The sequence below is a fragment of the Nerophis lumbriciformis genome, linkage group LG29 (genome assembly GCF_033978685.3).
Source record: "Nerophis lumbriciformis linkage group LG29, RoL_Nlum_v2.1, whole genome shotgun sequence".
Taxonomy (NCBI): Eukaryota; Metazoa; Chordata; class Actinopteri; order Syngnathiformes; family Syngnathidae; genus Nerophis; species Nerophis lumbriciformis.
This window is the reverse complement of record NC_084576.2, coordinates 27,966,042-27,988,498: the sequence shown is the minus strand read 5'-3', so window position 1 is coordinate 27,988,498 and position 22,457 is coordinate 27,966,042. Positions and strand designations below refer to the sequence as shown.

The 22,457-nt window shown below is 35.7% G+C and overlaps 1 protein-coding gene, 1 long non-coding RNA gene and 1 other non-coding gene across 3 annotated transcripts in view; 1 reads left to right on the top strand and 2 right to left on the bottom strand.

The window, feature by feature from the left end:
* The window catches only part of LOC133571997 (uncharacterized), a 15,737-nt gene extending 15,564 nt beyond the window's left edge, over positions 1 to 173 (bottom strand). The window contains exon 1 of the long non-coding RNA XR_009810479.1: positions 28 to 173. This is a non-coding gene — a long non-coding RNA (uncharacterized lncRNA). The remainder of the gene's footprint in view (positions 1 to 27) is intronic.
* Positions 1 to 22,457, top strand: part of setd6 (SET domain containing 6, protein lysine methyltransferase) — a 22,650-nt gene extending 193 nt beyond the window's left edge. The window contains exons 2-9 of the mRNA XM_072911916.1: positions 4,472 to 4,539; positions 4,608 to 4,752; positions 4,811 to 4,952; positions 10,700 to 10,894; positions 18,614 to 18,737; positions 18,812 to 18,992; positions 21,732 to 21,862; positions 21,919 to 22,457. Coding sequence (XP_072768017.1) covers positions 4,472 to 4,539; positions 4,608 to 4,752; positions 4,811 to 4,952; positions 10,700 to 10,894; positions 18,614 to 18,737; positions 18,812 to 18,992; positions 21,732 to 21,862; positions 21,919 to 22,245 — 1,313 coding nt within the window. The 3' untranslated portion in view covers positions 22,246 to 22,457. The remainder of the gene's footprint in view (positions 1 to 4,471; positions 4,540 to 4,607; positions 4,753 to 4,810; positions 4,953 to 10,699; positions 10,895 to 18,613; positions 18,738 to 18,811; positions 18,993 to 21,731; positions 21,863 to 21,918) is intronic.
* Positions 10,451 to 10,522, bottom strand: trnap-agg (transfer RNA proline (anticodon AGG)). The gene has a single exon. It is a non-coding gene; the product is annotated as a tRNA-Pro (tRNA).

Below are 22,457 nucleotides of genomic sequence, written 5' to 3'. Positions count from 1 at the left end.
AACAATAGCCTAATAACACATTCTTACTTGCTCTTCTGACTTTGTTAGGATAGCGCCGGGTCGTGACGTCTCATATTCCCACTTTAGACATATTCAACTGTATTTTAGACATATTCAACTGTATTTTAGACATATTCAACTGTATTGGCCTGATATTTTACAAATGTAGCGCGTCCTTGGGGCACACGTCACTTCCGGTCATGTGGTATTTCCGCCCCACATAACTTTATTGTCCCACGTAAACAAACAAAATGGCGCCTCTCGAGACTGTTAACAAACGCTGTTTTTTTTTAAATTTTTTATAAATATGTTGATTTAATTAGAATTTTTTTTTACAAAATAACAAGTCAATTTGGACAGAAGAAAGTTTTTACAAAATAAAATATGTTAATTTAGACTGAATATGTTGATTTGGACAGAATGTTTCTTCAAAGTAAAATATGTTGATTTACAGATTGTTCCTTCAAAGTAAAATATGTTGATTTGCGTAGAATGTTTCTAGAAAGTAAAAAATGTTGATTTACAGAATGTTCCTTCAAAGTAAAATATGTTGATTTACAGAATGTTTCTACAAAGTAAAATATGTTGATTTGGACATAATGTTTCTTCAAAGTAAAAGATGTTGATTTGGACAGAATGTTTCTTCAAAGTAAAAGATGTTGATTTGGACAGAATGTTTCTTCAAAGTAAAATATGTTGATTTACAGAATGTTTCTTCAAAGTAAAAGATGTTGATTTGGACAGAATGTTTCTTCAAAGTAAAATATGTTGATTTACAGAATGTTTCTTCAAAGTAAAAGATGTTGATTTACAGATTGTTCCTTCAAAGTAAAATATGTTGATTTGTGTAGAATGTTTCTACAAAGTAAAACATTTTGATTTACATAATGTTCCTTCAAAATAAAATATGTTGATTTACAGAATGTTTCTTCAAAGTAAAATATGTTGATTTACAGAATGTTTCTTCAAAGTAAAATATGTTGATTTGGACATAATGTTTCTTCAAAGTAAAAGATGTTGATTTGGACATAATGTTTCTTCAAAGTAAAAGATGTTGATTTGGACAGAATGTTTCTTCAAAGTAAAATATGTTCATTTACAGAATGTTTCTTCAAAGTAAAAGAAGTTGATTTACAGAATGTTTCTTCAAAGTAAAATGTTGATTTACAGAATGTTTCTTCAAAGTAAAATATGTTGATTTGGACATAATGTTTCTTCAAAGTAAAAGATGTTGATTTACAGAATGTTCCTTCAAAGTAAAAGATGTTGATTTACAGATTGTTCCTTCAAAGTAAAATATGTTGATTTGCGTAGAATGTTTCTACAAAGTAAAAAAATTTAGATTTACATAATGTTCCTTCAAAGTAAAATATGTTGATTTACAGAATGTTTCTTCAAAGTAAAAGATGTTGATTTACAGAATGTTCCTTCAAAGTAAAAGATGTTGATTTACAGAATGTTTCTTCAAAGTAAAAGATGTTGATTTGGACAGAATGTTTCTTCAAAGTAAAATATGTAGATTTACAGAATGTTTCTTCAAAGTAAAAGATGTTGATTTACAGAATGTTTCTTCAAAGTAAAAGATGTTGATTTACAGAATGTTTCTTCAAAGTAAAATATGTTGATTTGGACAGAATGTTTCTTCAAAGTAAAATATGTTGATTTACAGAATGTTTCTTCAAAGTAAAATATGTTGATTTGGACAGAATGTTTCTTCAAAGTAAAAGATGTTGATTTGGACAGAATGTTTCTTCAAAGTAAAATATGTTGATTTACAGAATGTTTCTTCAAAGTAAAAGATGTTGATTTACAGAATGTTTCTTCAAAGTAAAATATGTTTATTTACAGAATGTTTCTTCAAAGTAAAATATGTTGATTTACAGATTGTTCCTTCAAAGTAAAATATGTTGATTTGCGTAGAATGTTTCTACAAAGTAAAACAATTTGATTTACATAGTGTTCCTTCAAAGTAAAATATGTTGATTTACAGAATGTTTCTTCAAAGTAAAAGATGTTGATTTGGACAGAATGTTTCTTCAAAGTAAAATATGTTGATTTGCGCAGAATGTTTCTTCAAAGTAAAATATGTTGATTTGCGCAGAATGTTTCTACAAAGTAAAAACATTTGATTTACATAATGTTCCTTCAAAGTAAAATATGTTGATTTACAGAATGTTTCTTCAAAGTAAAAGATGTTGATTTGGACAGAAAGTTTCTTCAAAGTAAAAGATGTTGATTTGGACAGAATGTTTCTTCAAAGTAAAATATGTTGATTTGGACAGAATTATTTCCCCAAAGTGACTTTAGACAGAATGTTCCTTCAAAGTAAAAGATGTTTGTTTTGGACAGAATGCTCCTTCAAAGTAAAATATGTTGATTTGGACAGAATGTTCCTTCAAAGTAAAATATGTTGATTTGGACAGAATGTTTCTTCAAAGTAAAATATGTTGATTTGGACGGAATGTTTCTACAAAGTAAAATATGTTGATTTACAGAATGTTTCTTCAAAGTAAAATATGTTGATTTACAAAATGTTTCTTCAAAGTAAAAGATGTTGATTTGGACAGAATTATTTCCCCAAAGTGACTTTAGACATTATGTTCCTTCAAAGTAAAATATGTTGATTTGGACAGAATTATTTCCCCAAAGTGTAAGATGTTAATTTAGACAGAATGTTCCTTCAAAGTAAAATATGTTGATTTGGACAGAATGTTCCTTCAAAGTAAAATATGTTGATTTGGACAGAATGTTTCTTCAAAGTAAAATATGTTGATTTACAGAATGTTTCTTCAAAGTAAAATATGTTGATTTACAGAATGTTTCTTCAAAGTAAAATATGTTGTTTTGTGTAGAATGTTGTTTTGCGTGGAATGTTTCTACAAAGTAAAAAATTTAGATTTACATAATGTTCCTTCAAAGTAAAATATGTTGATTTACAGAATGTTTCTTCAAAGTAAAATATGTTGATTTACAAAATGTTTCTTCAAAGTAAAAGATGTTGATTTGGACAGAATTATTTCCCCAAAGTGAGAGGTGTTAATTTAGACAGAATGTTCCTTCAAAGTAAAACATGTTGATTGGGACAGAATGTTTCTTCAAAGTAAAATATGTTGATTTGGACAGAATGTTTCTTCAAAGTAAAATATGTTGATTTACAGAATGTTTCTTCAAAGTAAAATATGTTGATTTACAGATTGTTCCTTCAAAGTAAAAGATGTTGATTTGCGTAGAATGTTTCTACAAAGTAAAACAATTTGATTTACATAATGTTTCTTCAAAGTAAAAGATGTTGATTTGGACAGAATTATTTCCCCAAAACTTTAGACAGAATGGTCCTTCAAAGTAAAACATGTTGATTTGGACAGAATTATTTCCCCAAAGTGTAAGATGTTAATTTAGACAGAATGTTCCTTCAAAGTAAAACATGTTGATTTGGACAGAATGTTTCTTTAAAGTAAAATATGTTGATTTGGACAGAATGTTTCTTCAAAGTAAAATATGTTGATTTGGACAGAATGTTTCTTCAAAGTAAAATATGTTGATTTACAAAATGTTTCTTCAAAGTAAAAGATGTTGATTTGGACAGAATTATTTCCCCAAAGTGAGAGGTGTTAATTTAGACAGAATGTTCCTTCAAAGTAAAACATGTTGATTGGGACAGAATGTTTCTTCAAAGTAAAATATGTTGATTTGGACAGAATGTTTCTTCAAAGTAAAATATGTTGATTTACAGAATGTTTCTTCAAAGTAAAATATGTTGATTTACAGAATGTTTCTTCAAAGTAAAAGATGTTGATTTGCGTAGGATGTTTCTACAAAGTAAAAACATTTGATTTACATAATGTTCCTTCAAAGTAAAATATGTTGATTTACAGAATGTTTCTTCAAAGTAAAAGATGTTGATTTACAGAATGTTTCTTCAAAGTAAAAGATGTTGATTTGGACAGAATGTTTCTTCAAAGTAAAAGATGTTGATTTAGACAGAATGTTTCTTCAAAGTAAAAGATGTTGATTTACAGAATGTTTCTTCAAAGTAAAAGATGTTGATTTGGACAGAATGTTTCTTCAAAGTAAAACATGTTGATTTACAGAATGTTCCTTCAAAGTAAAATATGTTGATTTGCGTAGAATGTTTCTACAAAGTAAAACAATTTGAGTTACATAATGTTCCTTCAAAGTAAAATATGTTGATTTACAGAATGTTTCTTCAAAGTAAAATATGTTGATTTACAGAATGTTTCTTCAAAGTAAAAGATGTTGATTTACAGAATGTTTCTTCAAAGTAAAATATGTTGATTGACAGAATGTTTCTTCAAAGTAAAAGATGTTGATTTGGACAGAATATTGACTGTTTTGTTGTTAATTTAATGCTACGTTTAGTTGCGACCATATTTTTAAAGACATTTGTCAATACAACCCAATGATGGTTTTCAAAATGTTACATTAGATTGTAACGCTGTTGCCATGCAGGTGGATGATGTTCCTCTGCAGAACTTCCTACGTTGGTGTGACAGTGTCAGACTGGTACTCAGCACTAAGGTGGGTCGCACCAATCTGACACTCCTCTCTCACTTTTAGCTGCTCTCTCATTGTGCGTCTCTCCGCAGGTCTACGTGAGCAAAGAGGGCTCGGTGGCGGACTACGGGATGTTTGCCAAGGACCACATCGAGGAAGGCGAGGTCCTATTCACCGTTCCCAGATCGGCTCTCCTCCACCAAGGGACGACAAAAGTCTCCGCCCTGCTGGAGCGAGGTGACTTTGTCATTTATGAAGTGAGAATAGCGAGGCCTGATGCACGCTGTGCTTACAGAGAAGGGGGCCCTGGAGAGCTCGTCAGGCTGGGTGCCCCTCCTCCTGGCGCTGCTGTATGAATACACCTCGCCGCAATCTCACTGGAGACATTATCTGTCGCTCTGGACCGACTTCAAGACTCTGGATCATCCTATGTTCTGGTATGAAGCAACTTCTTATGTTAACACCACTTGATAGTAAGTATAGTCTATACAAAACCCCAAACCAGTGAAGTTGTCACGTTGTGTAAATGGTAAATAAAAACAGAACACAATGATTTGCAAATCCTTTTCAACTTATATTCAATTGAATAGACTGCAAAGACAAGATATTTAACGTTCGAACTGAGAAACATTTTTTTTTGCAAATAATCATTAACTTAGAATTTAATGGCAGCAACACATTGCAAAAAAGTTGTCACAGGGGCAGTTTTACCACTGTGTTACATGGCCTTTCCTTTTAACAACACTCCGTAAAGGTTTGGGAACTGAGGAGACACAGGCAAGCCAGTCTAGTACCCGCACTCTTTTACTATGAAGCCACGCTGTTGTAACACGTGGCTTGGCATTGTCTTGCTGAAATAAGCAGGGGCGTCCATGATAACGTTGCTTGGATGGCAACATGTGTTGCTCCAAAACCTGTATGTACCTTTCAGCATTAATGGTGCCTTCACAGATGTGTAAGTTACCCATGCCTTGGGCACTAATACACCCCCATACCATCACACATGCTGGCTTTTACACTTTGCGCCTAGAACAGTCCGGATGGTTCTTTTCCTCTTTGTTCCGGAGGACACGACGTCCACAGTTTCCAAAAACAATTTGAAATGTGGACTCGTCAGATCACAGAACACTTTTCCACTTTGTATCAGTCCATCTTAGATGAGCTCGGGCCCAGCGAAATCGGCAGCATTTCTGGGTGTTGTTGATAAATGGCTTTGGCTTTGCATAGTAGAGTTTTAACTTGCATTTACAAATGTAGTGACAAACTTTAGTTACTGACAGCAGTTTTCTGAAGTGTTCCTGAGCCCATGTGGTGATATCCTCTACACACTGATGTCCCCTTTTGATGCAGTACCACCTGAGGGATCCAAGGTCTGTAATATCATCGCTTACGTGCAGTGATTTCTCCAGATTCTCTGAACCTTTTGATGATATTACGGAGCGTAGATGGTGAAATCCCTAAATTCCTTGCAATAGCTGGTTGAGAAATGTTGTTCTTAAACAATTTGCTCAGGCATTTGTTGACAAAGCGGTGACCCTCTCCCCGTCCTTGTTTGTGAATGACTGAGCATTTCAATGGAAGCTGCTTTTATACCCAATCATGGCACCCACCTGTTCCAAATTAGCCTGTTCACCTGTGGGATGTTCCAAATAAGTGTTTGATGAGACTTTCTCAGTCTTTTTTGCCACTTGTGCCACCTTTTTTGAAACATGTTGCAGGCATCAAATTCCAAATGAGCTAATATTTGCAAAAAATAACAAAAGTTTTCCAGTTCGAACGTTAAGTATCTTGTCTTTGCAGTCTATTCAATTGAATATAAGTTGAAAAGGATTTGCAAATCATTGTTTTTATTTACCATTTACACAACGTGACAACTTCACTGGTTTTGGGGTTTGTATAAAAAAAAGTTTTAAAATCAAACTTTTCACAAAAAGAAGAACATCTACAAGGTTTTAAGGGAAAACATCATGTCCAAAACAATGCCAGAAAGAACAAAACATTTGCCCACCCCAAAAGTGCCTAAATGAAACACAAAACACCAAACTAAACAAGACAACAAATAAATATAAGCAAAATCATACTGAAATGATATCAATTACCGTATTTTTCGGACTATAAGTCGCAGGTTTTTTTCATAGTTTGGGTGCGACTTATACTCAGGAGCGACTTATGTGTGAAATTATCAGTGACGTGCAGTCACTAGAGGCAGGTGAGGCGGGGCCTCACCTGCCATCATGGAAAGAAAAAAAATGTAAAAAGAAAAAAAAAAATTAAATTGTTATATGTATCCAGTGATTATACTATAAAGTTATTTTCCATTTAACTTCACCAGTTTTAGATTATTTTTATTCAAAATCGCTGAATTTTCACATTTGCCGTTCAAATACTGAGAAGAGACGGTGCGGTGAACAGCAGCCAGTTGAGGCACGTCACTCAGTGCCTCAACATGGATTGCGCAATGACTCGGCTAACTGCTGGCCTGCTGTGCAGTGAGACTGTATTGCTATATGAACTATATTATACATTTCCATAGTTTAGTTAGCTGAGGTATATAATGTACAGTGTATTTTGTCAACAACTGTATGTGTGTAACGTATTTCTTGTGCTGAGCGATCATAAAACGGCTGCAAAAGACACACTGGCTGAGGCTCCAGTAATCCCGCCTCCTGCACCCCCGCCGTAGAATTGTTATATCAACTAAAGCCCACACTTAAACTTTCCACGTGCAAGATTGAATCTATTTTAAAAAGTTATTTCATAAGAAGCCAAAAAATGCAAAAACAATAATGTTGGTGTTGGAGTTGTGAATGACTGCAGGGCCACAACATTAGGTACACCTGCAGACTGCAGGTGTACCTAATTCACAACTCCTCCAACACGAACATTATTGTTTTTGCACTTTTTGGCTTCTTATTAAATAACTTTTGTAACCTATTTTCATGGGCTTTCCTCTTTGTGATGTTAAGTTCCTGTTATGCACTGTTATACAGTATATGCCTTGAGCTCTTATTTTGAAGGCGCTAAGAGCGGAAGTGATGTCACATTGCGGAGGTTTTTGAAAGAAGATAAATAAAGTGGTCCTCGTGTAAACTGGAGCCTCCGTGTTTGTTATTTTGTAGTTTCATACAGTATAGGTGACATTTATAAACCCTCGGTTACACTTTTTTAAATACCGGTAGATTCAATCTTGCATGTGGAAAGTTTAAGTGAGGGCTTTAGTTGCGGCGCATGGACTTAATTTCTAAGTAAAGGTAAGACCATAATAACGTTTTTTTTATTAAATGTGCTTTTTTGTGTGCTACAGTTTGTATGTGTAAAGTTAAAGTTAAGTTAAAGTACCAATGATTGTCACACACACACTAGGGGTAATGAAATGTGTCCTCTGCATTTGACCCATCCCCTTGATCACCCCCTGGGAGGTGAGGGGAGCAGTGGGCAGCAGCGGCGCCGCGCCTGGGAATCATTTTTGGTGATTTAACCCCCAATTCCAACCCTTGATGCTGAGTGCCAAGCAGGGAAGAATGCTGGTATGAGCTTTTAAACATAACCCATTAACTGCTGCCAATCAAATGGTGAATAAGATACTCTTTAGGGTTCATATGTTTGTAAATCTGACTGTGATGAAGTCAGTGCCTCACCAGCCATCAACCTCACCGCACGTCACTGGAAATGATTAACACATTAGCGTAAAATATCAAATATTATTATTTATCTCATTCACGTAAGAGACTAGACGTATAAGATTTCATGGGATTTAGCGATTAGGAGTGACAGATTGTTTGGTAAACGTATAGCATGTTCTATATGTTATAGTTATTTGAATGACTCTTACCATAATATGTTACGTTAACATACCAGTTGGTTATTTATGCCTCATATAACGTACACTTATTCAGCCTGTTGTTCACTATTCTTTATTTATTTTAAATTGCCTTTCAAATGTCTATACTTGCTGTTGGCTTTTATCAAATACATTTCCCCAAAAAATGCGACTTATACTCCAGTGCGACTTATATATGTTTTTTTCCTTCTTTATTATGCATTTTCGGCCAGTGCGACTTATACTCCGGAGCGACTTGTACTCCTTAAAATACGATAATTCAGGATAATTCATTGCAAACATGGATTCTCTAATGCAGTGGTCCCCAACCTTTTTGTAACTGCGGACCGGTCAACGCTTGAAATCATGTGTGCTTACGGACTGTATCCCTGCAGACTGTATTGATATATATTGATATATAATGTAGGAACCACAATATTAATAACAGAAAGAAACAACCCTTTTGTGTGAATGAGTGTAAATGGGGGAGGGAGGTTTTTTGGGTTGGTGCACTAATTGTAAGTGTATCTTGTGTTTTTTTATGTTGATTTAATAAAAAAAAAAAAAATATATATATATATATTTTTTATTATTCAATCAATCAATCAATCTTTATTTATATAGCCCTAAATCACAAGTGTCTCAAAGGGCTGCACAAGCCACAACGACATCCTCGGTACAAAGCCCACATAAGGGCAAGGAAAAACTCACCCCAGTGGGACGTCGATGTGAATGACTATGAGAAACCTTGGAGAGGACCGCATATGTGGGTAACCCCCCCCCCCCCCCCCCTCTAGGGGAGACCGAAAGCATTATTATTATCTTTTTCCCTTGTGCAGCCCAGTGGTTGGGGGACCACTGCTCTAATGCATCACAGTGAGAACGCTATATACCAGTACGGAAAATGCTTATTCACATAGCTTAATTGTTCACAAAAGGTGCATGTTGCACAGGCAGTAAAACGGATGATTAGACAAAACAGAGGTCATCGTCATGCACCCACGAGCTGCGGAAGCTCGCTCTCCAATCAGCGAAACAGACTCAATAACTCCAGGGTGACGTTTTGGTCAATTTTTACGAAACTAAAATGAAGCCATTTTAAGTTAATACAGACACTTGTTAGCATATTTGCTATTGCTAACGAGGCTAGCTTGATTTTGGTACGATAACAAGTACAAATATGTATGAAAACACTCCTTCAGACATCACGCTTTGGACAATTTATTAAGCAAGAATTGTTTTAGTCATGTTGCAAAACGTAATAACGTTGTTTGGAGTGTTGAATGCAGAAACGCTGTGGACGGCTGTACTTTCGATTCGAGGGACTAAACAAGAAGTGCATTTTCAACCCGTAGTCGTCCAACAGCACAACTACACCTTTTCACTGTCCCTTGTCGGTGTATTATGAAAACTATTCTTTTAATACAAAACATTATGGAAATAAATCTTTCAAAATAATCCTAAATCTGCACTGATTTGGGGTAAATAAACAGACTAATGGGGTTTAGATCATCGCCTGAAACCCGGAAGTGCCTCTGGGTCATGTGATTCCGACCCAGCTTTAGCTCCGCCTCCAATATATGTGGTAATGGGTTATACTTGTATAGCGCTTTTCTACCTTTTTAAGGAACTCAAAGCGCTTTAACACTATTTCCACATTCACATACACACACTGATGGTGGGGATTGAACCAGGAACCCTCATGTTGCTGGCACAGCCACTTTCTCAACTTCGCCAATAAGGTGGGTGTTTTTTTTTTTGCAGTCACCACAATAAAAACCTCATATTTGTTAGGTTTTGCAAACTATTTCTTCCCCATGGATATTGCAAACCTAAATAATTGGTTCCAGAGTTAAATAATATAACACTTATGGAGCCTTGAACTGTCAAGTGTAAAAAAAAACACTTAATTTAGAACCGAAACACCGACCAACACAAAGACTAATGACATTTTTCATGTATGTCGTGACAAAATAAATAAACAAACACTTAGATATGTCACGGAAGTTGTGTTTTTACATTCTGAAATCAGCTACTACAATCAAGCATAAATCTTAGCCAAAAAAAATACAACTTTTTTTTTTTTTTTGCAAACCTTCCAAAAAAACAAAAGACGGGCTCGTCCGGGATTTGAACCCGGGACCTCTCGCACCCTAAGCGAGAATCATGCCCCTAGACCAACGAGCCACAGTGTAGACCTAAGCAAGCCCCCCTAAAGTCTTGATGATGTGGCATCTTGCATTATTCAAAAGTGTCCACCAGCGCCCTCCGGCGGTCACTACTGTCAATTGCAGCACATTCAGGTCCAAAGTGTGTGTACCAGCGCCCTCTGGCGGTCACTACTGTCAATTGCTGCACATTCAGGTCCAAAGAGGACAGAGACAGTCTGCTGCGGGGGACTGGAGTTCCCGAGGCCGTGGACGCGGACCTGACCAACATCCGGAGGGAGTACGAGGACCTGGTCCTGCCCTTCATGGCCAAGCATGCAGACCTGTGGAGTCCTGACACGCACACGCTGGACTTGTACACGCAACTGGTGGCTTTTGTCATGGCCTACAGGTCAGTCCGACTTACTACTGTACTCCACAATAGGAAAGTGTTTTCCTAAATAAACCCCACCGGGAACGCGTCACGTAGGAACCAACTTTGGTATCTTTTCAACTTTTACGTCAAGTGTCCACAGGGGGCATGAACTGAAACTAGAAGAGGCAATTCCTGAAGGAATTGCGTGTGAATGTTCCAATGCTGAAGTTGAAGTGAAATGCTGACAGAATGTAGTATGAATGTAAGAATAGTTTGAATGTTGAAGAGTTTGAATTTCCAGGAAAACCGGAATTTGGTTCGGAACCAGGGAAAGTGTTAGTTAGAATGTCCAGGATGGGTGGAATGTGTTGATGTTGGAAAGGTTTGGATAGGTTGAAAAATGTGGGAGTTGTGCAACTTGGAAAAATGTCCCATTCATTTCAATGGGAACTTCCTGGAAATTTGGGAATTTTGGGAAAAGCAGGATTTTGTTTGAAAACGATTAGGAGCATGAATGTCCTGAATGAGCTGAATTGGTTGGTGTTGGAAGTGTTTAAATCGGGCAAGAAATGTTGAAGCAGTAAATGGTATTAAGGAAAATCGGGAATTTTTTTGAACTTGGGAAAAGGGTAGTTTGAATGTCCAGAATGGTGGAAGGTAGACTAGTTTGAATGTGGGAATTGTGGAAGTTTGAAAAATGGCCAATTCATTTTGAATGGGGAAAATGCAATAAGAAAAAAGAAGGAATTATTGGAAATCAGGGAATTTTTATTAGAATTGTTGAAGTAGAGAACACAATTCCCAAACAGGCTGAATATTTTGAAGTTGGAACGGTTTGAATCAGATGAAAAATGTGGGCGTTGTGGAACTTTGAAGAATGTCCCATTGATTTCAATTGGAATTTCCCCAAAATTTGGGAATTTTGGGAAAAGCGGGAATTGTTTTGAAAACAGTAAAAAAAATTGAATGAGTTGAAATGGTTGGTGTTGAAATGTTGAAAAAGTAACATGTTGAATTGAGAAATGGTAATACTGAATTTCGGGCAAACCGGGAAATTTTCCAGTTAAAAAAACAACTTAGTTTTTTTGTCCTGATTAAGAGGAATGTTTTGACGGTGGAACGGTTGAAATGCGTAGAAAAATGTGGAAGGAGTAGTCGCCAGAAAAAAGGGTGGAAATAGGGCTTTTGGAAAATCCTGGAATTTTTTGGAACTTGGAAAAATGATAGTTTGAATTTCCAGGATGGTGGAATGTGTTGAAGGTGGAATGGTTTGAATAGGTTGAAAAATGTGGGAATTGTGCAACTTGGAAAAATGTCCCCATTCATTTCAATGGGAACTTCCTGGAAATTTCCTGAAAAGCGGGATTTTTTGGAAAACGATTAGGAGCATGAATGTCCTGAATGAGCTGAATTGGTTGGTGTTGGAAGTGTTTAAATCGGACAAGAAATGTTGAAGCAGTAAATGGTATTAGGGAAAATCGGGAATTTTTTTGAACTTGGGATAAGGGTAGTTTGAATGTCCAGAATGGTGGAAGGTGGACTAGTTTGAATGTGGGAATTGTGGAAGTTTGAAAAATGGCCAATTCATTTTGACTGGGGAAAATGCAAAAAAAAAAAGAAGAAGGAATTATTGGAAATCAGGGAATTTTTTTAGAATTGTTGAAGTAGAGCACATAATTCCCAAACAAGCTGAATATTTTGAAGTTGGAACGGTTTGAATCAGATAAAAAATGTGGGCGTTGTGGAACTTTGAAGAATGTCCCATTGATTTCAATTGGAATTTCCCCAAAATTTGGGAATTTTGGGAAAAGCGGGAATTGTTTTGAAAATGGTAAAAAAAAATTGAATGAGTTGAAATGGTAGGTGTTGAAATGTTTCAAATCGGTCGAAAATTGTTGAAGCAGTAACATGTTGAATTGAGAAATGGTAATACGGAATTTCGGGAAAACCGGGAAATTTTCCAGTTAAAAAAACAACTTTGTTTTTTTGTCCTGATTAAGAGGAATGTTTTGACGGTGGAACGGTTGAAATGCGTAGAAAAATGTGGAAGGAGTAGTCGCCAGAAAAAAGGGTGGAAATAGGGTTTTTGGAAATACAGGAATTCTGGAAAATCCTGGAATTTTTTGGAACGTGGAAAAATGATAGTTTGAATTTCCAGGATGGTGAAATGTGTTGAAGGTGGAATGGTTTGAATAGGTTGAAAAATGTGGGAATTGTGCAACTTGGAAAAATGTCCCCATTCATTTCAATGGGAACTTCCTGGAAATTTTGTGAAAAGCGGGATTTTTTGGAAAACGATTAGGAGCATGAATGAGCTGAATTGGTTGGTGTTGGAAGTGTTTAAATCGGGCAAGAAATGTTGAAGCAGTAAATGGTATTAGGGAAAATCAGGAATTTTTTTGAACTTGGGAAAAGGGTAGTTTGAATGTCCAGAATGGTGGAAGGTGGACTAGTTTGAATGTGGGAATTGTGGAAGTTTGAAAAATGGCCAATTCATTTTGAATGGGGAAAATGCAAAAAAAGAAAAAGAAAAAAGAAGGAATTATTGGAAATCAGGGAATTTTTTTAGAATTGTTGAAGTAGAGCACACAATTCCCAAACAGGCTGAATATTTTGAAGTTGGAACGGTTTGAATCAGATACAAAATGTGGGCGTTGTGGAACTTTGAAGAATGTCCCATTGATTTCAATTGGAATTTCCCCAAAATTTGGGAATTTTGGGAAAAGCGGGAATTGTTTTGAAAACGGTAAAAAAAAAATTGAATGAGTTGAAATGGTTGGTGTTGAAATGTTTCAAATCGGTCGGAAAATGTTGAAGCAGTAACATGTTGAATTGAGAAATGGTAATACGGAATTTCGGGAAAACCGGGAAATTTTCCAGTTAAAAAAACAACTTTGTTTTTTTGTCCTGATTAAGAGGAATGTTTTGACGGTGGAACGGTTGAAATGCGTAGAAAAATGTGGAAGGAGTAGTCGCCAGAAAAAAGGGTGGAAATAGGGCTTTTGGAAATACAGGAATTCTGGAAAATCCTGGAATTTTTTGGAACTTGGAAAAATGATAGTTTGAATTTCCAGGATGGTGAAATGTGTTGAAGGTGGAATGGTTTGAATAGGTTGAAAAATGTGGGAATTGTGCAACTTGGAAAAATGTCCCCATTCATTTCAATGGGAACTTCCTGGAAATTTTGTGAAAAGCGGGATTTTTTGGAAAACGATTAGGAGCATGAATGAGCTGAATTGGTTGGTGTTGGAAGTGTTTAAATCGGGCAAGAAATGTTGAAGCAGTAAATGGTATTAGGGAAAATCAGGAATTTTTTTGAACCTGGGAAAAGGGTAGTTGGAATGTCCAGAATGGTGGAAGGTGGACTAGTTTGAATGTGGGAATTGTGGAAGTTTGAAAAATGGCCAATTCATTTTGAATGGGGAAAATGCAAAAAAAAAAAAAAAGAAGGAATTATTGGAAATCAGGGAATTTTTTTAGAATTGTTGAAGTAGAGCACACAATTCCCAAACAAGCTGAATATTTTGAAGTTGGAACGGTTTGAATCAGATAAGAAATGTGGGCGTTGTGGAACTTTGAAGAATGTCCCATTGATTTCAATTGGAATTTCCCCCAAATTTGGGGATTTTGGGAAAAGCGGGAATTGTTTTGAAAATGGTAAAAAAAAATTGAATGAGTTGAAATGGTTGGTGTTGAAATGTTTCAAATCGGTCGAAAATTGTTGAAGCAGTAACATGTTGAATTGAGAAATGGTAATACGGGATTTCGGGAAAACCGGGAAATTTTCCAGTTAAAAAAACAACTTTGTTTTTTTGTCCTGATTAAGAGGAATGTTTTGACGGTGGAACGGTTGAAATGCGTAGAAAAATGTGGAAGGAGTAGTCGCCAGAAAAAAGGGTGGAAATAGGGCTTTTGGAAATACAGGAATTCTGGAAAATCCTGGAATTTTTTGGAACTTGGAAAAATGATAGTTTGAATTTCCAGGATGGTGAAATGTGTTGAAGGTGGAATGGTTTGAATAGGTTGAAAAATGTGGGAATTGTGCAACTTGGAAAAATGTCCCATTAATTTCAATGGGAACTTCCTGGAAATTTTGGGAAAAGCGGGATTTTTTTGGAAAACGATTAGGAGCATGAATGTCCTGAATGAGCTGAATTGGTTGGTGTTGGAAGTGTTTAAATCGGGCAAGAAATGTTGAAGCAGTAAATGGTATTAGGGAAAATCGGGAATTTTTTTGAACTTGGGAAAAGGGTAGTTGGAATGTCCAGAATGGTGGAAGGTGGACTAGTTTGAATGTGGGAATTGTGGAAGTTTGAAAAATGGCCAATTCATTTTGAAGGGGGAAAATGCAAAAAAAAAAAGAAAAAAGAAGGAATTATTGGAAATCAGGGAATTTTTTTTTAGAATTGTTGAAGTAGAGCACACAATTCCCAAACAAGCTGAATATTTTGAAGTTGGAACGGTTTGAATCAGATGAAAAATGTGGGCGTTGTGGAACTTTGAAGAATGTCCCATTGATTTCAATTGGAATTTCCCCAAAATTTGGGGATTTTGGGAAAAGCGGGAATTGTTTTGAAAACGGTAAAAAAAATTGAATGAGTTGAAATGGTTGGTATTGAAATGTTTCAAATCGGTCGAAAAATTGTTGAAGCAGTAACATGTTGAATTGAGAAATGGTAATACGGAATTTCGGGAAAACCGGGAAATTTTCCAGTTAAAAAAACAACTTTGTTTTTTTGTCCTGGTTAAGAGGAATGTTTTGACGGTGGAACGGTTGAAATGCCTAGAAAAATGTGGAAGGAGTAGTCGCCAGAAAAAAGGGTGGAAATAGGGCTTTTGGAAATACAGGAATTCTGGAAAATCCTGGAATTTTTTGGAACTTGGAAAAATGATAGTTTGAATTTCCAGGATGGTGAAATGTGTTGAAGGTGGAATGGTTTGAATAGGTTGAAAAATGTGGGAATTGTGCAACTTGGAAAAATGTCCCCATTCATTTCAATGGGAACTTCCTGGAAATTTTGGGAAAAGCGGGATTTTTTGGAAAACAATTAGGAGCATGAATGTCCTGAATGAGCTGAATTGGTTGGTGTTGGAATTGTTTAAATCGGGCAAGAAATGTTGAAGCAGTAAATGGTATTAGGGAAAATTGGGATTTTTTTTTTAACTTGGGAAAAGGGTAGTTTGAATGTCCAGAATGGTGGAATGTGTTGAAGGTGGAATGGTTTGAATGTGGAAGTTTGAAAAATGGCCAATTCATTTTGAATGGGGAAAATGCAAAAACAAAAAAAAAGAACAAAAAAGGAATTATTGGAAATCAGGGATTTTTTTTTTTAGAATTGTTGAAGTAGAGCACAATTCCTGAACAGGCTGAATATTTTGAAGTTGGAACGGTTTGAATCAGATGAAAAATGTGGGAATTGTGGAACTTTGAGGAATGTCCCATTGATTTCAATGGGAATTTCCCAAAAATTTGGGAATTTCGGGATTAGCGGGAATTGTTTTGAAAATGGTAAAAAACTTGAATGGTCAGAATGAGTTGAAATGGTTGGTGTTGAAATGTTTCAAATCGGTCGAAAAATGTTGAAGCAGTAACATGTTGAATTGAGAAATGGTATTATGGAATTCCTGGAATTTCGGGAAAACCAGGATTTAATCCAGTTCAAAAACAATTTAGTTTTTTTGTCCTGATTAAGAGGAATGTTTTGATGGTGGAACGGTTGAAATGCGTTGAAAAATGTGGAAGGTGTAGTCGCCAGAAAAAAGGGTGGAAATAGGGCTTTGGAAATACAGGAATTCTGGAAAATCCTGGAATTTTTTTTAACGTGAAAATGATAGTTTGACTTTCCAGGATGGTGGAATGTGTTGAAGGTGGAATGGTTTGAATCGGTTGAAAAATGTGGAAGGAGTAGTCGCCAGAAAATAAGGGTGGAAATAGGGCTTTGGAAAAGCAGGAATCCTGGAAAATCCTGGAATTTTTTTGAACTTGGAAAAGTGATAGTTTGAATTTCCAGTATGGTGGAACTTCAAACTGTTCAATTGCGGGCTTTCCTTTGACAAATTCCAAAAATTCCCAGATTTCCGGGACATTTTTCCCATTCAAATTGAATTGGCCGTTATTCAAACTCCCACCATTACCACGATTTTCAACCGATTCAAACCGTTCCAACTTCAAACTGTTCAGCCTAATCGGGGAATCGCGGGCTTTCCCTTGACAAATTCTAAAAATTCCCAGATTTCCCAGAATTCCAGGTTTTCCGGGACATTTTTCCCATTCAAATTGAATTGGCCATTTTTCAAACTTCCACCATTTCCACATTTTTCAACCGATTCAAACTGTTCCAACTTCAAACTGTTCAGCCTAATCGGGGAATCGCGGGCTTTCCCTTGACAAATTCAAAAAATTCACAGATTTCCCAGAATTCCAGGTTTTACGGGACATTTTTCCCATTCAAAATGAATTGGCCATTTTTCAAACTTTCACAATTTCCACATTATTCAACCGGTTAAAACCGTTCCAACTTCAAACTGTTCAGCCTATCCGGGGAATCGCGGGCTTTCCCTTGACAAATTCCAAAAATTCACAGATTTCCCAGAATTCCAGGTTTTACGCGACATTTTTCCCTTTCAAAATTAATTGACCATTTTTCAAACTTTCACAATTTCCACATTATTCAACCGATTCAAACCGTTCCAACTTCAAACTGTTCAGCCTATTCTGGAATCGCAGGCTTTCCCTTGACAAATTCCAAAAATTCCCAGATTTCCCAGAATTCCCGGTTCTCTGGGACATTTTTCCCCATTCAAAATGAATTGGCCATTTTTCAAACTTCCACCATTCCCACAATTTTCAATCGATTCAAACCGTTCTAACTTCAACCTGTTCAGCCTATTCGGGGAATTGCGGGTTTTCCCTTGACAAATTCCAAAAATTCACAGATTTCCCAGAATTCCAGGTTTTATGGGACATTTTTCCTAGTCAAAATGAATTGGCCATTTTTGAAGCTTTCCACATTATTCAACCGATTCAAACCGTTCCAACTTCAAACTGTTCAGCCTATTCGGGAATCGCAGGCTTTCCCTTGACAAATTCCAAAAATTCCCAGATTTCCCGGTTCTCCGGGACATTTTTCCCCATTCAAAATGAATTGGCCATTTTTCAAACTTCCACCATTTCCACATTTTTCAACCGATTCAAACCGTTCTAACTTCTAACTGTTCAGCCTATTCGGGGAATCGCGGGCTTTCCCTTGACAAATTCCCAGATTTCCCGGTTCTCCGGGACATTTTTCCCCATTCAAAATGAATTGGCCATTTTTCAAACTTCCACCATTTCCACATTTTTCAACCGATTCAAACCGTTCTAACTTCAAACTGTTCAGCCTATTCGGGGAATCGCGGGCTTTCCCCTGACAAATTCCCAGATTTCCCAGAATTCCAGGTTTTACGGGACATTTTTCCCATTCAAAATGAATTGGCCATTTTTCAAACTTTCACAATTTCCACATTATTCAACCGATTCAAACTGTTCAGCCTATTCGGGGAATCGCGGGCTTTCCCTTGACAAATTCCCAGATTTCCCAGAATTCCAGGTTTTCCAGGACATTTTTCCCATTCAAAATGAATTGGCCATTTTTCAAACTTCTACCATTTCCACATTTTTCAACCGATTCAAACCATTCCACCTTCAACACATTCCCCTCATCCTGGACATTCAAACTATCATTTTTCCAAGGTCTGACTGATCCAATGTTACAGTTTCCAAGACCCACATGAAGAGGACGACGAGGAGGAGGAGACCTCCACTCCCCCCATGATGGTCCCTATGGCCGACATGCTCAACCACGTGTCCGACCACAACGCCAACCTGGAGTTCACGCCAGTAAACCCTTTTTTTTTTTTTTTTTTAAATCTCAATATTTGAATTTGCTTTTAACGGCGATGTCATCCTCTCAGGACACGTTGAAGATGGTGAGCGTGCGTGGCATCGAGAAAGGCCACGAGGTGTTCAACACGTACGGGCAGATGGCCAACTGGCAGCTCCTGCACATGTACGGCTTCACCCAGCCGTATCCTAGCAACAGCAGCGAGACGGCGGACATCCCGGTCGCCAACTTGCACCACGTCGCCGCCACAGGTACATGTCGACCGCTTGGCACGGTCAGACTGAGGGACAAGGAGCCATTTCCTTATTTGGAACTTCCTCCATCCTAGCCCCGCCCACTACAGATTCCTTACAGGAAACTAGTTCAATTTAATTGCTTTTAAATACTTAACCAGTTTAAGTCGTGTTGGACGGAAATATTTCAAGGAAATCTACACTTTAAAGAAACTGTATGAAAATAAATAGGATTTGAAGAAATATGAGAAAATTGTGGCTTTTAGGAAAACTGTTTTTTTTGTTAATGCAACTTTTCAGAAAAATACAAGCATTATTTAAATAAAAAAATAAATATGAAACAAATAATGATTAAAGGAAAAAAATAAATAATTTTAATTGTAGAGAAGACTTCTTTTTTTTTTAACAAACATGAAATTGTAGATTTTATTTGTTTGAAAGTCTGAGGAGTTCAGGGAAAACATTATGAAAAAAAGTGAATTGTAGCTACAAGTACCAAATTTTGGATTTAAAAAATGTATATCTTAAGATATATATCTTTAGATATATATCTAAATATATCTTAAGAAAAAATGTTTTTTATAAAATTTGTTTGAAAAGAAATAGAACATGTGATTTCAATTTTTTTTTAAATGCCATTAAAAAAATCCAGAATGTATTCAACTTTTTAAATGACTTGTTTTTGTGTTTGATTAAATGCAACTTTTCAGAAAAATACAAGCATTATTTAAATAAAAAAATAAATATGAAACAAATTAGGATTTTAGGAAAAAATAAACAATTTTAATTTTAAAGAAGAAAAGGAAAAAAAATTAACAAACATGAAATTGTCGATTTTGTTTGTTTGTAAGTCTGTGAAATTCAGGGAAAAAATTATGAAAAAAAGTGGATTGTAGCTACAAGTCCCAAATTGTGGATTTTAAAAATAAAAAAATATATCTAGGAATACTTTTTTAAATTTTTTTTATTTGATTTGAAAAGAAATAGAACATGTGAATTTTTTTTTTTTTTAAATGCCATGAAAAATCCACAGAATGTATTCAACTTCTGCGATGAGGTGGCGACTTGTCCAGGGTGTACCCCGCCTTCCGCCCGATTGTAGCTGAGATAGGCTCCAGCGCCCCCCGCGACCCCGAAGGGAATAAGCGGTAGAAAATGGATGGATGGATGGATGTATTCAACTTTTTAAATTACTTGTTTTTGTGTTGAATGAAATGCAACTTTTCAGAAAAATACAAGCATTATTTAAATAATAAAATAAATATGAAACAAATTATGATTTTAGGAAAAAATAAAAATAACATTTTAAAGAAGAAAAAGAATGTTTTTTTTAACAAACATGAAATTGTAAATTTATTTGTTTGAAAGTCTGGAGTTCAGGGAAAACATTGTGGAAAAAAAGTGGTACGAAAGTACGAAATTGTGGATTTTAAAAATATATATAGGAAAAAGTTTTTTTTTTATAAAATTTGATTTCAAAAGGAATAGAATACATGATTTTACCTTTTTTTTAAATGTCATTAAAAATCCAGAATGTATTCACTTTTTTAAATTAATTGTTTTTGTGTTTAAATGCAAGTTCTCAGAAAAATACAAGCATTATTTAAATAAAAAAATGAAACAAATTAGGATTTTAGGAAAAAATAATTACAATTTTAAAGAAGAAAAATATTTATATATTTTTTAACAAACTGTGGAGTTCCGGGAAAAAATTATGAAAAAAAAGTGGATTGTAACTACAAGTACCAAATTGTGGATGTTAAAAATATACGAAAATATATCTAGGAAAAATAAAAAAATTAAATTTGATTTGAAAAGAAATAGAACATGCGATTTTACATTCTTTTTTTAAATGCCATTAAAAATCCACAGAATGTATTCAACCTTTAAATGACTTATTTTTGTATTTAATTAAATGCAACTTTCCAGAAAAATACAAGCATTATTTAAATAATAAAAAATAAATATGAAACAAATTATGATTTTAGGAAAAAATCATTTTAATTTTAAAGAAGAAGAAACATTTTTTTTAAGCAAACATGAAATTGTATATTTTATTTGTCTGTGGAGTTCAGGGAAAACTTTATGAAAAAAAAGTGGATTGTAGCTACAAGTACCAAATTGTGGATGTTAAAAATATAAGAAAATATATCCAGGAAAAAAAAAAAAAAAAATTTGATTTGAAAAGAAATAGAACATACGATTTTACATTCTTTTTTTAAATGCCATTAAAAATCCACAGAATGTATTCAACCTTTAAATTACTTATTTTTGTATTTAATTAAATGCAACTTTCCAGAAAAATACAAGCATTATTTAAATAATAATTATGATTTTAGGAAAAAATCATTTTAATTTTAAAGAAGAAGAAACATTTTTTTTAAGCAAACATGAAATTGTATATTTTATTTGTCTGTGGAGTTCAGGGAAAACTTTATGAAAAAAAAGTGGATTGTAGCTACAAGTACCAAATTGTGGATTTTAAAATTATAAAAAAATATATCTAGGAACATTTATTTATTTATTTTTCTAAAATTTGACTAAAGTGATTTGAAAAGAAATAGAACATGTGAAAAAAATGTTTTTTTTTAAATGCCATGAAAAATCCACAGAATGCATTCAACTTTTTAAATGACTTGTTTTTGTGCTGAATTAAATGCACATGTATTTAATGAAGTCAGATGTGAAGAATGCCTGGTATTCTCTGCTGTTTAGTAAGAAATGCACACCTCACACGCATGTCTTGTGCCCCCCAAGACCCCGAGGTGGACCCGCAGCTCTCCAAGGAGAAGTGGGAGATGCTACGCGAGATGACGCTAGAGAAAGGAGCGCTCGTTTTCGGCAAGGATGGCTGCCTCACCGACACGGAGCTCCACACCGTGCTGAAGGTGTGTGCACACATGTCCCAAGTCGCCACGGAGTAAACTTACCCCCGCGTGCTCAGGTGCTGTGCATGTCCAAGGAGGAGCTCGCAGATTTCAGAGACAACGACGGCTGGGAGGAAGAGGACGAAGATGAAGAGGAGGGGATCGCCCGGGCCTTCTCCAACGAGGGGCTGTGCGGGCTGAGGAGCGAGTGGAAGCGGCTCCTCCACGGCGCGGCCCGTCTGACCGTGAGGTCCTACAGCCAGGAGAGCGTGGACAGGGACCAGAGTCTGATGGAGGACCAGGCCGCGCTGACTCCACTCAGCAGCAGGCAGAAGAACGCACTGCAGGTCCGCTACGGGCAGAAGAGCATCTTGTACAAAGTGATGGAGCTCACAAAGACATGAACTTGGAGTGTTCTTCTGCAAACCTTCACATTGGTCGTCATGGTGACGCTGCAACAACAGCAGTTAGGAAAGATGCTATTTTCTGTAAAAAGTTTTGACTTGAACATTTCACATCATTTCCAGCATTTTTGTATGTTTTCAAGCCATTTTCTGTCAGAAAAAATCAATCAGAAGCCATTTTTCTACAAAATACAATATATTCATAACCTCAA